Source organism: Leptodactylus fuscus, chromosome 1, assembly GCF_031893055.1.
Source record: "Leptodactylus fuscus isolate aLepFus1 chromosome 1, aLepFus1.hap2, whole genome shotgun sequence".
NCBI lineage: Eukaryota > Metazoa > Chordata > Amphibia > Anura > Leptodactylidae > Leptodactylus > Leptodactylus fuscus.
The window spans coordinates 101,230,244-101,249,552 of NC_134265.1; the positions used below are offsets into that span (position 1 = coordinate 101,230,244).

General features: G+C 41.6%; 1 protein-coding gene across 1 annotated transcript in view; it reads left to right on the plus strand.

Annotated features, from left to right (window-relative positions):
* PIWIL1 (piwi like RNA-mediated gene silencing 1) overlaps window positions 1–19,309 on the plus strand; it is a 137,972-nt gene that overhangs the window by 90,403 nt on the left and 28,260 nt on the right. Inside the window, exons 13-15 of the mRNA XM_075274921.1 lie at window positions 64–136; window positions 1,837–2,037; window positions 12,906–13,009. Coding sequence (XP_075131022.1) covers window positions 64–136; window positions 1,837–2,037; window positions 12,906–13,009 — 378 coding nt within the window. The remainder of the gene's footprint in view (window positions 1–63; window positions 137–1,836; window positions 2,038–12,905; window positions 13,010–19,309) is intronic.

Genomic DNA, 19,309 nt, shown 5'->3' on the forward strand with positions numbered 1-19,309 from the left:
TTCAACTTTTTCTTTGTACTGTGGTAAGTTTTTTTTAGAATGTCTTTTTTTATATTTATATAGGATTGAGGTAGATGATAGCACAGATGCATATGCAAAAGTTCTACAGCAAAAGGTTCGATCTGATACACAAATGGTGAGTTAACATTGGAAAGTGGTTTTATGTGACGCCATCCATTGTATTCCATTATTGGGATATAGACCTACTTTTCTTAGTGTATATCAGTATATTATATAGTATAAGTCCCCAAAATGTCATTATCTTGTGTGTTCTTTTACTTGCTGCTTCAGTTCTCCATATATGAGACTGAGGCCGTTTCCTAGGAACAGGCATGACATGATAGGCTAAGGCCACACGTCATGAAATACAGCTGAAAAATGCTGCAAATAAATGCAGGAAAAACAATTTTGTTTGCCACTTCTTTTCTGCCTTGCTTTTAATTTTTGCCTACCTTTTATAAGTCTATTTCACATTTCCACAGTTAATATTAACAGAAGCTTTCTGTTATGGACAGTTTCCTTCCGGGTGGCCATCTCGTCCATTGACTAGCACTATCAGGAGGGGAGGCAGGCGTTCCTCCCCGGTCTCACAGTACAGCGCTATAGGTGCTGCTGTGCAGAAGGACATTCCTGACTGTCAGAAACGCCCTTCTGACTGTTAAGAGCTACGGTACCGGCACCGATGGCACTTCACCTGGGGCACAGATCGTGAAAGAAGACAGTGGTTGAATTCAGTGCACAGTGCTTTCCAGCGGTAAAACCGCATGTGCCCCAACTCATGAAAGGTCCTCTTTAAGCAAATTCTTCCTTTCCTGTTCGAGCAATCTGGATCTTTTTGTCTCCTGCCCGTCTGCTAATTGAATGCCTTGTCGTTCTCCTAGATAACATGAAAGTAGATCACGATCCACTTTTCTGTCCGCATGTTCCGTGCGAGCAGTGCGCAGAGAGCACACAGACCCCATTATAGTCTATGGGGTCTGTGTGCTTGCCATCTGCGTTTGATATTCCGTTCAAGGGGTCCACATGCGGACTCCCCCGAACGGATTACCGACGCAGATATGAACGAGGCCTTACCTATCAGAAATAAAAGTCTACTAAGATGGTTAGAAAAAATTCTTCAAAAGCTAATTTTTAATTACTTATATTTTTAATTGCCTACAAATTTAAATATGATTAAGTTTATATTAGACTGGGTTTAAATAGCTTTTTTTTTTTTTGCTGACCGTTAGTGTACAATGAATATGCATAGTAATATGTACTACTCGGTAATGCCATTGAAAACAGCACACAGTTCTTCAGCAAAAAGCACTGTGTATTTTCAACCTATGGGTGCATTCACACGATGTCTTTTGGCTCGTAATTTGGCACGTAGACGCTATTTTGCGGCCCGGATTTTGCGTCTACGTGCCAAATTACGAGCCAAAAGACATCATGTGAATGCACCCTAAGGTTGAAAATGTAGCAGGCTGCAACAAAAAAGTGATGCAGGAAGAACTGTGGTGGCAATGCATGGCAGCTTTTCCCACAGTGTCTTTCACAAAAAGTTTGCAGAGGTAACCCCCCAACCACAAATCCACTCCTCCCTCTGGTAATTCCGCTGTTTTATGTCTGAGCACAACATGTTAGGGGTTAACACCCACAAGAGCTGAGCTCCAGTTGCGGGTCTTACAGGCAAGTGTCAGTTGTATCATACCCTATGAGGTTAATATTTTGCTCAAGAACTTTTTATTTTTAATATTTCCTCTGTGCTTTTCAAGGATCACATTATATATTTTATTTGAGGATTTTTTTGTTGTTGTTGTTGTTCATTCATTCATTCACTCATTCATTCAACAGGTTGTTTGCATATTATCCACAAACAGAAAGGATCGATATGATGCCATCAAGAAATATTTATGCACTGAATGCCCTGTCCCAAGTCAGTGTGTTCTTGCAAAAACTTTGAGTAAACCACAAACTATTGTTTCAGTTACAATGAAGATTGCTTTACAGATGAATTGTAAAATGGGTGGAGAACTTTGGAGTGTAGAAATCCCAGTAAGTATCGCCATTCTGTATTAGGGGTAGAATAAAACCTGCAGTTTGTATTTATTTTAAGGGAAAAACACTCTTAAATGCCTCTAATGTAAACTTTTGTACTGGACCAAATAGAGTACTTGCATAAGTATATCACTGCTGCAACTGTATTAGCTTTCACCATGTAACCTTGAGGTTGAGGCCCCACATAGAAAAACGCAGTGCTTTAAACCCTTCCCACTGACAACATTTTTTGATTTTTGTTTTTGCCTCCTCCCCCCACTCCAAACTCCATAACTTTTTTTATGTTTTTTTTTATGTGTTTCACAGTATTTCAGTACTTTTATATGTGTTCTATGGAAAGGGAGGGTGATTTTATTTTTTAAGTTTTTGAATTTTTTTTTTTTTTTTTTGCATTTATTAGACCCCCTAGGGGGTCTTTAACCCCAGGGGGTCTGATCACTAAAGCAATGCATTACAATGTCAGGGTTCATTCACACGGAGTAACGTACCGCGTGACCTGGCACGTATATGCCGTGTGAGATTTTGAGCGCCGTATACGCTCCCATTGATTTCAATGGGGGTTAGTCTCGCATACGCCGCGTTATTTTGCGGCCCTGATTTTGCGATATACAGTGTGTGTGTGTGTGTGTATATATATATATATATGGGCATATTTTGGGATTTATTTGTTAAAAAAATTTTTTTTCACACATTTTCATTAAAGAGGACCTTTCATGGTCCGGGGCACAGGCAGTTCTATATACTTCTGGAAAATCGACAGTGCGCTGAATTCAGCGCACTGTCGGCTTTCCCGATGTGTGCCCCGGGTAAAGAGCTATCGGTCCCGGTACCGTAGCTCTTTACAGTCAGAAGGGTGTTCCTGATAGTCTGTCAGGTACGTCCTTCTTCAAAGCAGCGCCTATCGCCCCCTTCCCTCCTGATAATACTTGTCTATGGACGAGCACTGTGAGCCGAGGGAGGGGGCGTTCCTCCCCGCTCACACTCTACAGCGCAATAGGCGCTGCTTTGAAAAAGGACGTACCTGACTGACTGTCAGGAACGCCCTTCTGACTGTAAAGAGCTATGATACCGGGACCGAAAGCTCTTTACCTGGGGCACAGATCGGGAAAGCCGACAGCGTGCTGAATTCAGCACACTGTCGGCTTTCCAGCAATATATAGAACTGCCTGTGCCCCGGACCATGAAAGGCACTCTTTAATAATATTTTTTAAAATTAATTTGATTTTTATTATGTCCCACTAGGAGACCTGAGCTAGCGATGCTCTGATCGCTGGTTTAGTGTTCAATACTGTACACTGCAAAATACGTATATCCACGCATACATTGCAGTGAATAGAGGGAGTCAGCTTATGCAAACGCATACACTGACTTCTTGCATCTGAGGCTGGATCAACCAGGTATGTGGGGCTCCTAGCAACCTGGGGTCACTAGATAGATTCCAGGCTACAGAAAATAGACAACCGCACCCCTCAATTTCACCGCAGGAAGTGCTGATGGGGGCAGTATTACTGAGCAATACCTTGGAAGCCGCTGTTGTATTTGGCCATAGCATCCAACCCAAGGGAGCCGCCATCATTTATTGCTAAAACCCCCATCCAGTGCCAGATGCTTAAAGAGGACCTTTCATGTCTTCGGGCACATGCGGATTTATATTCTGCTAGAAAGCTGACAGTATGCTGAATTCAGCTTTCCAATTATGTGCCCAGGGTGAAGAGCTATTAGTGCGACACCAATGGCTCTTCTCCGTCAATAGGGTGTACCTGACAGTCTAACTGGGAATGCCCCTCCTGACACTATTGTGTGTAGTGCTATAAAGTGAAGGGGTGTTCCCTAGGAGGGGGAGGGGCCTTCATAACCTCTCAGTGTCATCGCTGGGCGGTAGGGAACTCCCCCTCACAGTATAGCACTACACACAATTCTGTCAGGAGGGACGTTCCCAGTTAGACTGTCAGGGAACACCCTTCTGACAGTTAAGAGCTATCGGTAACGGCACCGATAGCTCTTCACTCGGGGCACATATCGGGAAAGCCAATAATGCGCTGAAATCAGCATACTGTCTGCTTTCTAGCAGTATATAAAAACTGCATGTGCCCGAGGACATGAAAGGTATAGTATTCCGATGGCCTTTACAGGATGTACCATTATATCCATTTGCGCCAAGTAGCAGGCGCACACAACGTAATAGTACATCATGTTTTGCCAAAGGGTTAATTCTTGTGGCGGGGGATTGAAAAAGATAAACTTCATTTCTGACATTGCTTTTTAACATGTGTTTTATTGAATATTATTTTTAAACATTTGCTATCATGGTGTCTATCTGAGGGTGGGTTCACACCTGTGCCCGGTCTCTGTTTTACAGGTTTCCGTTTCCTGCCTGAGAAACTGGACGGGGTTGAAATCGGCAGGCAGTTTTCAAACCCATTCATTTGAATGGGTTTGCAAAGTGTCCACCGGTGAGCGTCTTCTGCTTTCTGCGACAAAACTTTTTTTTTTAACCAGACACAAAGTAGGACGTGCAGGACTCTGTCTCCGGTTTAAAAAAAACCAAAACTGTTTTTCTGCGGAGAGCAGAATACACTCACCGGCAGACACTGATTGCCTGGTTTCCATCTCCTGTCGGCAGAAGATGAAAACCGAAAAACAGAGATTGGGCGCTGGTGTGATATGTGTATGATAGTGCTCTATGATAGATACCATGATAGTACTTAAGGGTTAAACTTGGTATATTATGGTCAGTGCTGTACAAACACTCCCAGACTTGCAATTCTGTTACTGTATCCAGTTTTATGGGTTTTTTTTTTGGTTCGATTCTCAGTCAGTGCGTTTGCAGAGCAATTTATCAAGAGTAGAGATGAGCGAACACCGTTCGATAGAATACAGATTCGATCGAATATCAGTCCGTTCGGGATATTCGATTCCAATCGAATACAAGGCCGCAAACGCAGTAAAAATTCGTATCCCCTCCCACCTTCCCTGGCGCGTTTTTTTGCACCAATAACGGTGCAGGGGAGGTGGGACAGGAACTATGACAACGGAGGCAGTGAAAAAAAAAAGCAGAAAAAGTAATTGGCTGGCTAATTCAGGTGACCTCCAATTTAGACGAATGGTGGATTTAACATTCAACTAATTTGGGACTGAACTATGTGACTGCGACAGGGACAGATCTACAGGCTGTGTTAGCTAGGGATTACTTTTATTTAGGGGGGAATGTTACTTACCCAGCTCTTTGGGGCTCCATCTCGTCGGGATCGCTGTCAGCTTGCGATATGCCGGAGCTGACTTTTTCCCATAGGAATGCATTGACCAGCGTTGATTGGCCAGTGTACAGCATTCGGCCAATCAACGCTGGTTCTGCCGGAGGAGGCAGAGTCTAAAACCGGACCAGAATGGAAACTCCTGTGGGCCGATTTTAGACTCCGCCTCCTCAGGCAGAACCAGCGTTGATTGGCCGAATGCTGTACATTGGCCAATCAACGCTGGTCAATGCATTCCTATGGGAAAAAGTCAGCTCCGGCATATCGCAAGCTGACAGGGATCCCGACATAATAAAGGTACTTGATGCCCCCAGACATGCTTCCCCTGCTGTCCCAGTTGCATTCCAGGGTGTTGGCATCATTTCCTGGGGTGTGATAGTGGACTTGGTGACTCTCCTGTATCGAATGGTGGGATCCCCTGTAGCAAAGCATTTTCTCCCATAGACTATAATGGGGTTCGATATTCATTCGAATATCGAACATTTTACTGCTCGCTCATCTCTAATAAAGAGTATTTTGATGTATTAAACTTTTGTATTAGGCTGGTCTTACACGACTGTATTGAATGTACAGTCCACAGGTTGCTGATTAGCAACACTAGTTGCTGATCGGCAACATAGACTCCACAGACGTCCATGTCCTGCCGCACTTACCCATAGAGTTCTATGGGTGAGTCTGTGCAGTGCCGCAATTCACGGCCATTACGGACATGTTCTATAAATTGTGGACCACGGTTGCGGCCCGGCCACACCACACATAAAATATCCGGTAGTGTAAGAGGCCGCATTGAATATAATGTGTCCACAAATGGTCCGCAATTGAAAACCCTCAATTGCGGACCATTTGCGGACTTACATTACGGCCGTTTAAGACCAGCCTTACATGCTAAAAAATGATTTGTGTGGGCAGTGTGCAGCAAGCACACGGAGCCCATTATAGTCTATGGAGTCCATGTGCTTTTACAGCACATCGCTTGCAAATGTGATTGTATTCCGTCCGGGGGAGTCTCTATGCGGACTCTAACTGGACGGAATATATGCGCTAATGTGAACCGACTCTAACTTTTGCTATTGATGTCCATAGAAGCAACATACAATTCAAATGCAATTGTTTGCCTTAAAATTTAAATTACTGCTGAAATGTGAAATACAGTATAGCAAAATGCATTTCAGACTCAGCTCTGTACTTTTGAGCCAGTTAAATATGCCTAAAGAAGGCTTCCTGCACACGTCAGATTTATCCATAGATCTCATTCACCTGATAAAGGTGAGGTTCGTAGGAACATTGCTGCTTTTTCCTATACCATTCGCTGATACTTTTTCAACCTTCTGGTCTATAGGGATGTATGCCACTGTGATATTGGTGTATACTTCATAACAGTAGGGCAAGCGCTTTGTGAACATATTTTAAAACAGTGGTGTACAGAGGCATCATGTGACAACGTGCAGAGTGCTGGTCCTGCGAATGCTATAGAACGTGGTGTGAGCACTGAACTGCTTCTCCTATTTTTATATAGTTTGAAGTGTTTTCTTGTAGCTGCCACTAGAAGTTGCTCACCGCATATGGATTTTGCATCTCTCATTGAGCTCATTGCCAAGTGTAATAGCTGCTAAATTCCTATTCACTACTCCGTAGTTGTGATTGCAACAGTTTTATCATGTACAGTGTGAAGGGGAGCAGATAATTTGGAAGTTTTGAGGATCTACCGTATATACTCGAGTATAAGCCGAATTTTTCAGCCCAGTTTTTGTGCTGAAAAAGCCCCCCTCGGCTTATACTCGAGTCAGCAAAAAAAAAAAAAAAATTTTTTTTTTTTTTTTTTTTTTTTAGGAGGATGAGGGGGGTTTATGACCAGCCACAATGTCAATGTATAGAATCTCCCATAAAATAGTGCAAAATAAATTTTTTTTTTAAAAAAAAAAAAAAAAATATTCTTAATCCCTCCTTTCCCTAGAATACATACAAAAGTAGAAAATGACTGTGAAACACAAACACATTAGGTATCCCTGTGTGTGACAGTGCCCTGTCTACTGAATATAGGTTATCTGCAGTGCTCCTGTTCCATCAGGAAGGGGTTAATAGGAGCACTGCAGATACCCTATATTCAGCCAGGCTGAATTCCAAGTGGGGGAAAAAAAAACAGTCCTCAGGCTCAGGGAAGGGGCAGACAGACAACCAAAACACCCCCTCCCCTTTCCCAGCATCTACTGCACCCAAAAACTACGACCATTTTAATTTTTGAAATTTTCCAGTAGCTGCTGGATTTCCCCCCTAGGCTTATACTCGAGTCAATAAGTTTTCCCAGTTTTTTGTGGTAAAATTAGGGGGGTTGGCTTATATTCGGGTCGGCTTATACTCGAGTTTATACGGTATATTATACCAGTTTTCTATGAAAATATGTTGAAATTGAAATTTTATTTTGCCGATTTGAACCTTCTTAATAATATGGCGCAGTCAGCAAGGTTTCCTTCATTCCATCGTTGTGTTACTCTTTAAACATGCAGAGTAGGTGTTAGGGCCCGTTCACATGGAGTAAACGCGCGTGTATTTTGGCAAAATACACGTATAAAAATAAGACTCCTGTTGACTTCAATGACATTTTTTTTTCACGTGTAAAAAATACACATCAAAATACACGTGTAAAATATCATTGAAGTCAGTGGGAGTCTTTTTTTTACACGTGTATTTTTTACACATGTAAAAATAACCAGAAGGTTCATTGGTGCTCTCACCCAGATGTTTACCATTGTTTCAGGATGCAGCACCAAAAGATTTGCACCAATCATTTACACAACACATGAACAAAGTCATGAATAAAGTTTACATTTCAGAGCATGCACTTTAGTGGCAAATTTTAATGTTTGTGCAATCTTTGCTGGTAATCTCTGTTTCTGTAAAGTTGCATGAAGATGGTTGTATATATCAAATACTAAGTTGTTTTTATATACAGTATGCTGTTCAATCTCAAAAAAGTTAGATTTTGGTGTCACAGTTTGCTCGGTTGCAGTATAGATTATTAACATATTACTGAATAGCAGCAAAATCCTGCTAGTCTTCTGTATTAGTGTTTTTGAGAGTCCGAGCTCATTGTAGTTGATGTTTGCGGTACATGTAGTATATATATATGTGTGTGTGTGTATATATATATATATATATATATATATATATATATATATATATATATATATATATACACATACATACATATACACACACTCACCGGCCACTTTATTAGGTACACCATGCTAGTAACGGGTTGGACCCCCTTTTGCCTTCAGAACTGCCTCAATTCTTCGTGGCATAGATTCAACAAGGTGCTGGAAGCATTCCTCAGAGATTTTGGTCCATATTGACATGATGGCATCACACAGTTGCCGCAGATTTGTCGGCTGCACATCCATGATGCGAATCTCCCGTTCCACCACATCCCAAAGATGCTCTATTGGATTGAGATCTGGTGACTGTGGAGGCCATTGGAGTACAGTGAACTCATTGTCATGTTCAAGAAACCAGTCTGAGATGATTCCAGCTTTATGACATGGCGCATTATCCTGCTGAAAGTAGCCATCAGATGTTGGGTACATTGTGGTCATAAAGGGATGGACATGGTCAGCAACAATACTCAGGTAGGCTTTGGCGTTGCAACGATGCTCAATTGGTACCAAGGGGCCCAAAGAGTGCCAAGAAAATATTCCCCACACCACCACCACCAGCCTGAACCGTTGATACAAGGCAGGATGGATCCATGCTTTCATGTTGTTGACGCCAAATTCTGACCCTACCATCCGAATGTCGCAGCAGAAATCGAGACTCATCAGACCAGGCAACGTTTTTCCAATCTTCAATTGTCCAATTTCGATGAGCTTGTGCAAATTGTAGCCTCAGTTTCCTGTTCTTAGCTGAAAGGAGTGGCACCCGGTGTGGTCTTCTGCTGCTGTAGCCCATCTGCCTCAAAGTTTGACGTACTGTACGTTCAGAGATGCTCTTCTGGCTACCTTGGTTGTAACGGGTGGCTATTTGAGTCACTGTTGCCTTTCTATCAGCTCGAACCAGTCTGGCCATTCTCCTCTGGCATCAACAACGCATTTCCGCCCACAGAACTGCCGCTCACTGGATGTTTTTTCTTTTTCGGACCATTCTCTGTAAACCCTAGAGATGGTTGTGCGTGAAAATCCCAGTAGATCAGCAGTTTCTGAAATACTCAGACCAGCCCTTCTGGCACCAACAACCATGCCACGTTCAAAGGCACTCAAATCACCTTTCTTCCCCATACTAATGCTCGGTTTGAACTGCAGGAGATTGTCTTGACCATGTCTACATGCCTAAATGCACTGAGTTGCCGCCATGTGATTGGCTGATTAGAAATTAAGTGTTAACGAGCAGTTGGACAGGTGTACCTAATAAAGTGGCCGGTGAGTGTATATATATTTTACATATATATATTCTACACCTTGAGCTATTATTTTAAATGTATTTTGTGTGTGAATTTAAGATTGAATTGAAAGATTAAGTTTTAGGTGCAAATATTCATTTTAGTGCTTTTTTCTTTTTTTTAATTATTTGTGTTTGTCACAAAGCTGCATGAAGGTGGATGTGGCTTTTGATAACCTATTGAGACATATATAATCTTCAGGTTGTCTGCTTTCAAAAATATATAGGGTTTAGCGGTTCACTTGCTGTCCACAGTGTGTATTCCCTACATTTTATAGGATGAGACTTTTAACATTTCCAACTTTAAAGCAGATTTTTGCTCCTTCCAGTTCTGGTGATTTTCTGAAGACACATGCATGCAGTTGTAGGTCTTAGTGATCTGAATGAACTCTGCACATGTTGAACTCTTATTTTTAGGAGGTTTGATGCATATAATTTTTGTTTGGTTTCCACTTTTAGCAACTAGTATACATTTATTTGCATTTTTTTATTAAAACATTCAATTTAAATCAAAATTGCATGAATGTGCTTATTCACATACAGTACCAAGTGGCATTCTGCCAATGCTGCAGGTGTCTACTTAAATAAAATATATAGGGGTGGGGGTTAACAAAAAAAATTGGCAAAAAAAATAAAAACAAATTGTGCTCCTCTTTTTTCTGTGCCTATCTGTCTAAACAGCATTTTATACCCACATATGGCATTGTTGGCATGTATGTTGGCCTGGGTACACCAGTGTTATACATGTGGGCTTAAACTGCACTTTGGGCACACAGCAAGATGCAGATGTTAAGGAGCGCTATGTGCTTTTGGAGCTCAGATTTAGATGGTTTTATTGGATCCCATGTCATGTTTGCAGAGACCCTAAAATTGTCTCTACAAAATGGGGTGGGGTAGGGTAACTTCTTGGGGAATACCCATTTACTGGCAACTCCAGGGATCTCCAAAAACAACATGGAGTCCAGAAAGTCCCTCTATTTCTATACTCCAAAAGTCCCTTTATACTCCTAAAGCTAAAAAACACAGTGCTGCTTCCCATCTGAGTCCTGCTGTGTACCCAAACAGCAGTTGACTCCCACATATACAACTTTATTTTACCCAGAAGAGCCCACTTTGATTAAACAAAGTGGGCACAGCATATTGGGCACTGGGAATGGCATATGTTTATAAAAACTTTAATTTTCACTTTTTTTGCATTAATCTTTGGAAAGAGCTCTTGGGCTCAAAATGATAATACCCCTTGAGAAATTCCTTGAGGGGTGTATTTTCTAAAATGGGTGTTTCCATTGTATTGGTACTTTAGGGGGTCTGCAATTGCGACATGGCACCTGAAAACTATTCCAGCAATATCTGCCCTCCAAAAACCAAATAGCTGTAACATCTCTGCCTGTTCGGGCCTCTGCGCCATCCTCTGCTCGTGTGCTGCGGCGCAGGAGGCGTGTGCAGTTTGATAATCTGCTTAAAGTTTTTAGTTGCACTGTGTGAACACGGCTCTAGTCCTTAATTGGATTTGCACCACACCCGTCTTCTGCCAAGGTTGCCTCTGTCCATTAAGTGGTTAATCTGGCCTTGCCCTGTGATTGACAGCTGCCTTTCTGTCAACTCCATGGGCGGGTTCTTCCTCCCTATTTAGCCTTGGTTCCCATTCACACCAGTGTTTGTTATTGCCGTGTGCATACCTGCTCTTGCTGTCCCTGTTTTGCTTATACTATTATACTTGACCTTTGGCTTTTCTCATTGACTATTCTCTTGACTCCGATTTGGCACTGCATCGCTCTCCTGTTACCGAACCCTGGCTAGCTGACCCTCCGTTGTTGTTGTTCGTCTTGTCTGCGTTTTGTGTTTCACGTATTCAGGGAGGGACTGTCCTCGTGGTTGTCGCCTATTACCTAGGATAGGGTCTCGCAATAGGAAGGGAAAGCGGGGGGCTTCAGCTTAGGGCTCACTGTCTCTTGTGCCCCTCCCAGGGTTTAACAGTTCTGGGAATTGCTGTTTTAGCAATTCCCTTACAATAGCGCTCTTTCCATTCTTAGCCCCACCCTGTATCCATACAACAGTTTACAAACAGATAAGGGATTTTCCAGGAGAAATTGTGTAAAACTCTTTGGTGAGTTTTTTTCTGCCTTTATCCTCTTGCGACAATGAAAAATTTAAAGCTTGATTGACTGTTTATTGGGGGGAAAAAGGTGATTTTTATTTTTTTTTTTTAATTTTCACGTCCCAATGTTAATAAAATCTGTGAAACAGCTTTGGAGTGAAAACGCTCGTTACACCTCTTGATATGTTCTTTGAGGGGTGTACTTTCCAAAATGGGGTCACTTTTTGAAAGTTTCCATTGTGCTGGTATTTTAGCGCCTCTGTGAATGAATGGAACATGGCACTTGAAAAACTGTTCCAGCAATATCTACTCCCAAAAAGTGCCCTTCCCATTTCATGTATCCATACAGCAGATTATGATTACATATGGAGTATTGCCGTGTTCAGGAGCAATTGTTTAACAAACTGGAGTGGTTATTCACTTTTAACCCCTTGTGAAATTAAAAACTTTGGGTATAAATTGACGTTTTAATAATTTTTCATTTACACATTTCATTCATATTCGGTTGCGGTTTTCCTCTGCTGATTAGGCCTATATATACTGGCCTAATTAGCAGGTACTTCTGAGCTGGGAATTTGCAGCAAGACCGAGCAGGACGCAGATTTTTCTTCTGTGTCCTCCTGCAATTTCTGCCTCCCTCCCAGTGAACTCCCAGTGAACAATGGGAGGCAGAATTGGGGGGGGGGGGGGGGTTGGGGGGGGGGAGAGATGTGGATAGCCTTTTATACTGTGTGAGGCCGCTGAGGAGCATACTATATTGTGTTGGGCTTCTTGGTAGCATATTATACTCTGTCGGTCCACTCTGGAGCATTATAATAGTGGGGGACTGTATGGAATATATTATACTATGTAAAGCCATTGTGGAGGTCATATACATTGCATAGAGGCCACTGTGGACTATATTATACTTTGTGGGACCACTGCAGAAAATTATATTAGGGGGTAACTGGGGAGCATATTATACTGTGTGGCTGCCATTGTGCTATTAATTATTTGTATATTTTAATTTAATAATGTGTGGTGCTCTTTTAATTTAGTTACCCACATTTAATTGGTAATTGTTTTATTTTATTTTTGTTTAGCTGAAAGAAATGATGATTGTTGGAATTGACTGTTATCATGACACATTAGCTGGAAAAAGATCTATTGCAGGATTTGTTGCCAGTTTGAATCCAGGGATGACTCGGTAAGAGAAAATCTTGTTACTGTAAGAATTATAAACAGTTTTAATAACATTAATTTATGGGGGAAAAAGTTTGTGCACATATTCTGCATATATAGTGATATAAAGGGCTTGTCCAGGATCAGAAGATAATTGATACTGATGACCTTTCCAAGCCATATTCTGCATGTAGCCAAAAGTTATATGCAGTTCCAGGCACCTCCTGTAGAGTATACAAAGCTCCAGAGTTTGTAATGGTACCAGTATGGATCTTTGTGTTCCCAGACAGTCCCTTTAAGGGCTCGTTCACATCTGTTCCCGGGACTCCGTTCTGCAGGTTTTCGTTTCCTGAACAAAACAGGGCAGGAGAAGGAAACCTGCAGTCATTTTTCAAACCCATTCATTTGAATGGGTTTTAAAAGTGTCCGGCAGTGAGCGCCGGTGAGCGTTTTATGCTCTCCGCGGCGAAACCGTTTTTTTTTTTTTTTAACCAGACACAGAGTCGGACATGCAGTACTCTGTGTCCAGTTTAAAAAAAAAAAAAGTTTTCACTATGGATAGCTCAAAACGCTCACGGCCAGACTCGGCATGACAGGTTTCCGTCTTCTGCCGGCAGAAGACGGAAACCTAATACAGAGTGCCGAACGCTGTTGTGAACCCAGTGTAACTTTACTAACAAATCTTCTTTTGATGTCTGACATTATCATTCTCAATAATGCCTGCACTCACAATGACTAAACATCTTTATCCATGATGACTTGACATATTTGCATATCATCTTAAAAGAGACTTTTGTCTGTACTTTTTGACCTTTCCTCTCACTTGCTGGAGACGAATTCCACTTAATAGGTTATAGAAAAAGAAAAGCAAGTACATCCATGTTTGCAATCACTGTTCACACTTTGGGAAATCAATTTATATTCGCTCCCTACAAATGCCACTCATAGTGTCCTCTGGGCATTTATTTCTCAGTGTATTTTTTTGTGTTAATCCCTTCTTGACACCCAGTGCACCATTATGGCGGATTTTGGTACACTGCTATAGCCACCAGGTCTTTGCTGTATTAGGCCCGGTTCAAATCAGTGTTTTAGACCCTAAACCTTTACACATAAAAAAGCAATTACATAAGGAAACCCCTTAACCCCATAGACAAGTCCATGTGGTTTCTGCTTGGTTTTCACACGAAACATGCAGAGAGAATGGTCCTGCAAGCAGCACTTTTCTCTCCGCAATTTTTGTGCAGAATACACACGGACCATATTATAGTCTATTGGGGGTTTCCTTAGGTAACCGCTTTTTTATGCGTATAGGTTTCCGTTCAGGGGTTCCCCAAGCAGATTTCCCGAACGCAGAATCGGGCGTAAGACAACAAAGACAGGGAGCTAATGAGTGTGATCAGTGCTCGCAAAGATTACAGGTATTAAGGCCCCCCACGCCTTGGTCAAAGCTGCATGAACAAGATTTGGGTTCCACGATCCGTTGCCTTGACAGCTGGGAGTCTATTGAAGGTTTCTATGCTTGTCTGGCATATACTTCTATTACAGATTGCTCTATGCAATCTGTGCCGGTATTTTGCAATGCATCGCATTAGTGATCAGACCCTCTGGGGTTCGAGACTCCTCAGTGGGTCTGAAGCCTAATACAGTATAAAAGTTAAAATAAATATATAAAAAAATATATTATTATGAATTTCAGAAGAATTCTAAATTCCTTATAATACATTGAAAAGTAAACAATGACTGTGGAATATATAACATGTTAGATATCCCTATGTCTGAAAACATCCAGTTTACAGACTTCTAAAAATATTTTTCCCATACAGTGGACGCTGTAGCAGGGATTCAGAAGTTCTGTTCTGCTTTTTTTTTTTTTTTTTTTTTTTTTTTTTTTTTTTTACGGTTTCACCTTTGATGGCAATCAAAGTAATAGATATTACCCAAAATGGTATAACTAAAAAGGACTTATGGCCCTACAAAAAAAATGATGCCCTATGCAGTATCATGACTCTAAGAAAAAAAAAAAATATTTTGGCAATGTTTTCGACTATTTTTAAGAGGTAAAATTGTAAATAAAACTATAAAAGTTCCCAGAAATCGTACCAAAATAAGGAATACACGTGACATGTCATTTTGGTGGCACAGTGAAAGCTATATAAATGGAGCCTTTTAGTAAGTTGCACAAATGCATCCTCCAGTTCCACCTCATTCAAAAAATTTTTTTTTCCAGTTTCCTAGTATATTGTGCTGAATAATAAATGGTACTATTATGAACAACAATTTGTCCTCCAAATATTAAAGGGGTTGTCCCATCACAAGGATCCTATCTATACTGCTTGTTAATGTGTATGTAAGACTTTTCCTAAATACACTGCTTCAGCAAAACTGCCTTGTTTGTCCACTATCTTACTTTATTCAATTCATTGTTGACACAGCCCTTGACTTATCTGCTCAAAAGTCAAGTGATGTATCTGCCTGCTCTCAGGGGGAGGGAGGAGGGCCTAAGTGCAAGGGAACGAGCCTGTGTTTCTAGCTATTCCTGTGTCTACACCATGTGACCTTCCTGCACTCAGATAGAGGAGCTGCTTTCATTTCTTCTGTTCTCCGAGTTATCAGGTTAGCTAATTCAGTTGTGTTCATTATGGCAGAGACAGGCAGTCTCTGTATGTAACACAGAATGGAGTTGCTGCTGCCTGTACTTCATAGTCCAATATGGGTGGGCGGAGCTACACGTGAATTTGGGGGCGGAGCTAAACGGCAGGTTGCATGTTAAACCCCGCCCACCAAATGATGCAAGAAACCAGGAAGAAAGAAGATTTTACAGCAGTGAAGACTGGTGAGTATGTGACGTGGGAATACCCCTTTAAGTCTTGGTATGATTCTGTGAAGGAAGTCAAAAACGAAATTCAAAAAATACCTGCGTTGGGAAGGGATAAAAGAAGCACTCCCACAATTTTGCTTTCCCCTTGGACTTCAAATATTAACCCCCTAGCCGCCGATGGCATTTCTTGATTTTCATTTTTGACTCCAAACCCCATAACTTTTTTATTTCTCCGCTCTCAGAGCCATATGAGGTCTTAATATTTGCGAGACAAACTTTTCTTCATGATGCCACCATTCTGTACAGTGAACTGGGAAGCTGGAAAAAAAATTCAAAATGGGATGGATTTGAAGACAAAAAGCATTTGTGTGATTTTCTTATGGGCTTCGTTTTTACGGCGTTCACTGTGCAGCCAAAATGACATGTCACCTGTATTCTATGTTTCGGTACGATTTCTAGAATACCAATTTTATATGGTTTATTTACATTTTAACCCCTTAACAAAAATCCAAAACTCTTTGTTTTTTTTCTAAAATTTACCGTACAGGAAAAATAGATTTAAAGATTTGTAGAGCGGACATTTTGGGACACAGGGATACCTAACATGTATGTGTTTCACAGTATTTACTTTACTTTTATATGTGTTCTAGGGAAGGAGGTTGATTTGAATTTTTATTATATATATATATATATATATATGTATGTATACCGTATTTTTCGGACTATAAGACACACTGAGACGTCGGAGCCTGAGACATCACTACACTCCTGCCCTGCATGAAGCCAGCAGCAGCAGGAGTGATGCTGTTATTCCGCTCCTCCGTCCCTCCCCTCAATAGCAGAATCGCAATAGCGATGTCTCAGGCCCTGGCACATGTGCCGGCATCTAACCCTCCCCAGCATCCGCCTATTACAGTGGATGTCGAGTCTGTATTGGCGGCCCCTTCTCCCACCCCTCACCAAAGTGTAAACTACCCCCCTATTTTCTTCCTCTAAAACCTAGGTGCATCTTATAGTCCAGTGCGTCTTATAGTCCGAAAAATATGGTATATATAGCCTGCAATAGAAATGACAGGCCGGGGAGCGTTCATAAGGCTCCCCGCTGTCATGGCAACGCGATCCCGGACCCAGAGCTTGCCGGGAAAATGGCGCCCTGGTCAGCTTTGATCAAAGGGGGGCATTAATGCTGGGTGTCTACTGTATAAAACAGCTCCTGGGCGGCTGCCATAGTTAAACTCCCAGCATCCGCCGTACTAGTAAACTACTAGTGAATAGGTTAACTGTATTAACTGTGAAGATATTCTTCTCATCGACTGTTTGAGTTATTCACTACCTTCTTGTTTTTACCAATGTTATTTGATCAACTAAACTTTACATAAAATTTAAAAAAACTTACAAAGTATCTTATCCCCTACCCGATTTTCATTTTTGACTCCCCGCCTTCCAAATCCCATAACTTTTTTATTTCTCCATTCACAGAATCATATTAGGGATTAAGGTTTGCAGGAAAAATTGTTCTTCATAATGGTACTATTTGTTATTCTCTGCAATGTACTGGGAAGCTGGAAAACAATTCTGAATAAATTTTGTATGGAAAAAATATTTGTGTAGGTTTGTAGACCATGTGTTTTCAGACACAACACCACCTAATATGTATGTGTTTCACAGAATTTAAGTACTTTTTGGTTTGTTTTAGGGAATGAAGGGGGAGATGAGTTTTTTTTATACTTTTTAAAATTTCTTTATATATTTCTCTTCCTATTTTTGCATTTATTAGACACCCTGGGGGTCTTGAACCCCAGGGGTACTGATCGCTAATGCAATGCATTACAATGCTAATACATTGCAATGCATTGCAAAATTTTGGGTTTTGCGTTAAGCAACCCACCATATCAATGAATGGCAGGCAAGCCTATGAGCCTTCAATAGGCTCCCAGCTGTCATGCCAATGGGACACCGGCCCCAGATATTGCTTAGCTTTGACCGAGGTGCCAGGGGGCACTGATTGCGGGCGCTAATGCAATAATACAGCAGACATCTCAACTCACGGATGTCGGGAAAGGGGTAAAGGAGTTGTCCAGGCAAAGATGGACAAAAATACATTTTTTAAAATGGCTGGGAGAAGTGGAAAAAAAAAATCACCTTTTTTCCAATTCCTCCCAGCGCTGTCCGGGTCCTTCCGGTTAATTGTTATCTTCCAGCAGAAGTCCCTGCCAAATGTGACCACTGAGGTCAGTCAGCCGCTTCAGCGAAGAGTACGTGACGTTTCTACCTGTGACATCCTGGGTGTTTTCCTGAAGCCGCTGATTGGACTCAGCAGTCATGTGACTTTAACGGAAAGGATTCAGGACGTCACATCCGGCAAGCAGTTTCATGGTGGTCTCTCCCTATGGAGTGACGATATTCCCCCGACCCTGTCTATAGCCTCTCACCTCTACCAGGTCAGTACTCTCTACACCGGGCTGAAGAGATGCAAACACATCGAAACGGCCGTCCTCGGTTGAGCTACTGAACCTGGTAAAATCCCCGCATCATTGCAAACACATGACCTCTGGAAGGTCAGGCATGATGTTAACGGGAGCACCCCCTATAGGGGTGCATGGCTGAGGTTCTGTCTTCCTAATTACATCATGGAAGACAGACTTGCACATCCTCAGCTAGCGCCCTCTATTGGTGTTCACATACTGAGGCACTGTCTTCCTAATTACTTCATGGAAGAAAGATTTGCATATTCTTCCTTTGAGAAGATGTGCAACAGAGGGACCAAACCGTGCTGGGAGGACTCTGGAGGTCTGGGAAATGTGAGTATGATTTTCAAAACCACAAGCAGTTTTGTAAATCACAGCTTTTCAGCTTTCTTATGTGGATCGGATTAGCCAGAATCCAATCCACTTTGCAGGTAATTTAAAATGCTGCATTTTTGGAACATGATGCCACGGCCTTAGGGTCAAATCACACGGAGGATAATGGTGAGGAACTTGGTGTGGAATTTCAGCGCCTAAAAAAAGACTGTTATTGACTTCAATGGGTTCCTTTTTACTGCTAGCAATGGGAGGCTTTTTTTCAGCGCTGAAATTCCACACCGAATTCCTCACCATTTTGCTCTGTGTGAATGGACCCCTAAGTGGTTATTCTAGGCAATCCATATTCTGGAGTGCTCATATCAGACATAAGATGGGCACAACATATTGCACAGTAAATTATGTATTTGTGGAGAATTTATGTTTAGATCAAGGGTGTAGTGTATTGCATTGTAATTTAAAAAATGGGATTATGCGTCAGGGGATTCCACTTTCGAAAGATTGTGAATGACAATCTGTTTTCCCTTAGCCCAAACAGCAGCACAACTGGGGTAATCCTGCCCCTATGAGCTGTTAGGACAGGTGGAATATTTAATTACCTAACAGCAATTAACCCCTATAAGAGGTCAGAGGACCAACTCCCCTTTGTGTTAGTAGCAAGTAAAGTTTTAGACATCTATTTAACAGAAGTAATATGACATCCAAA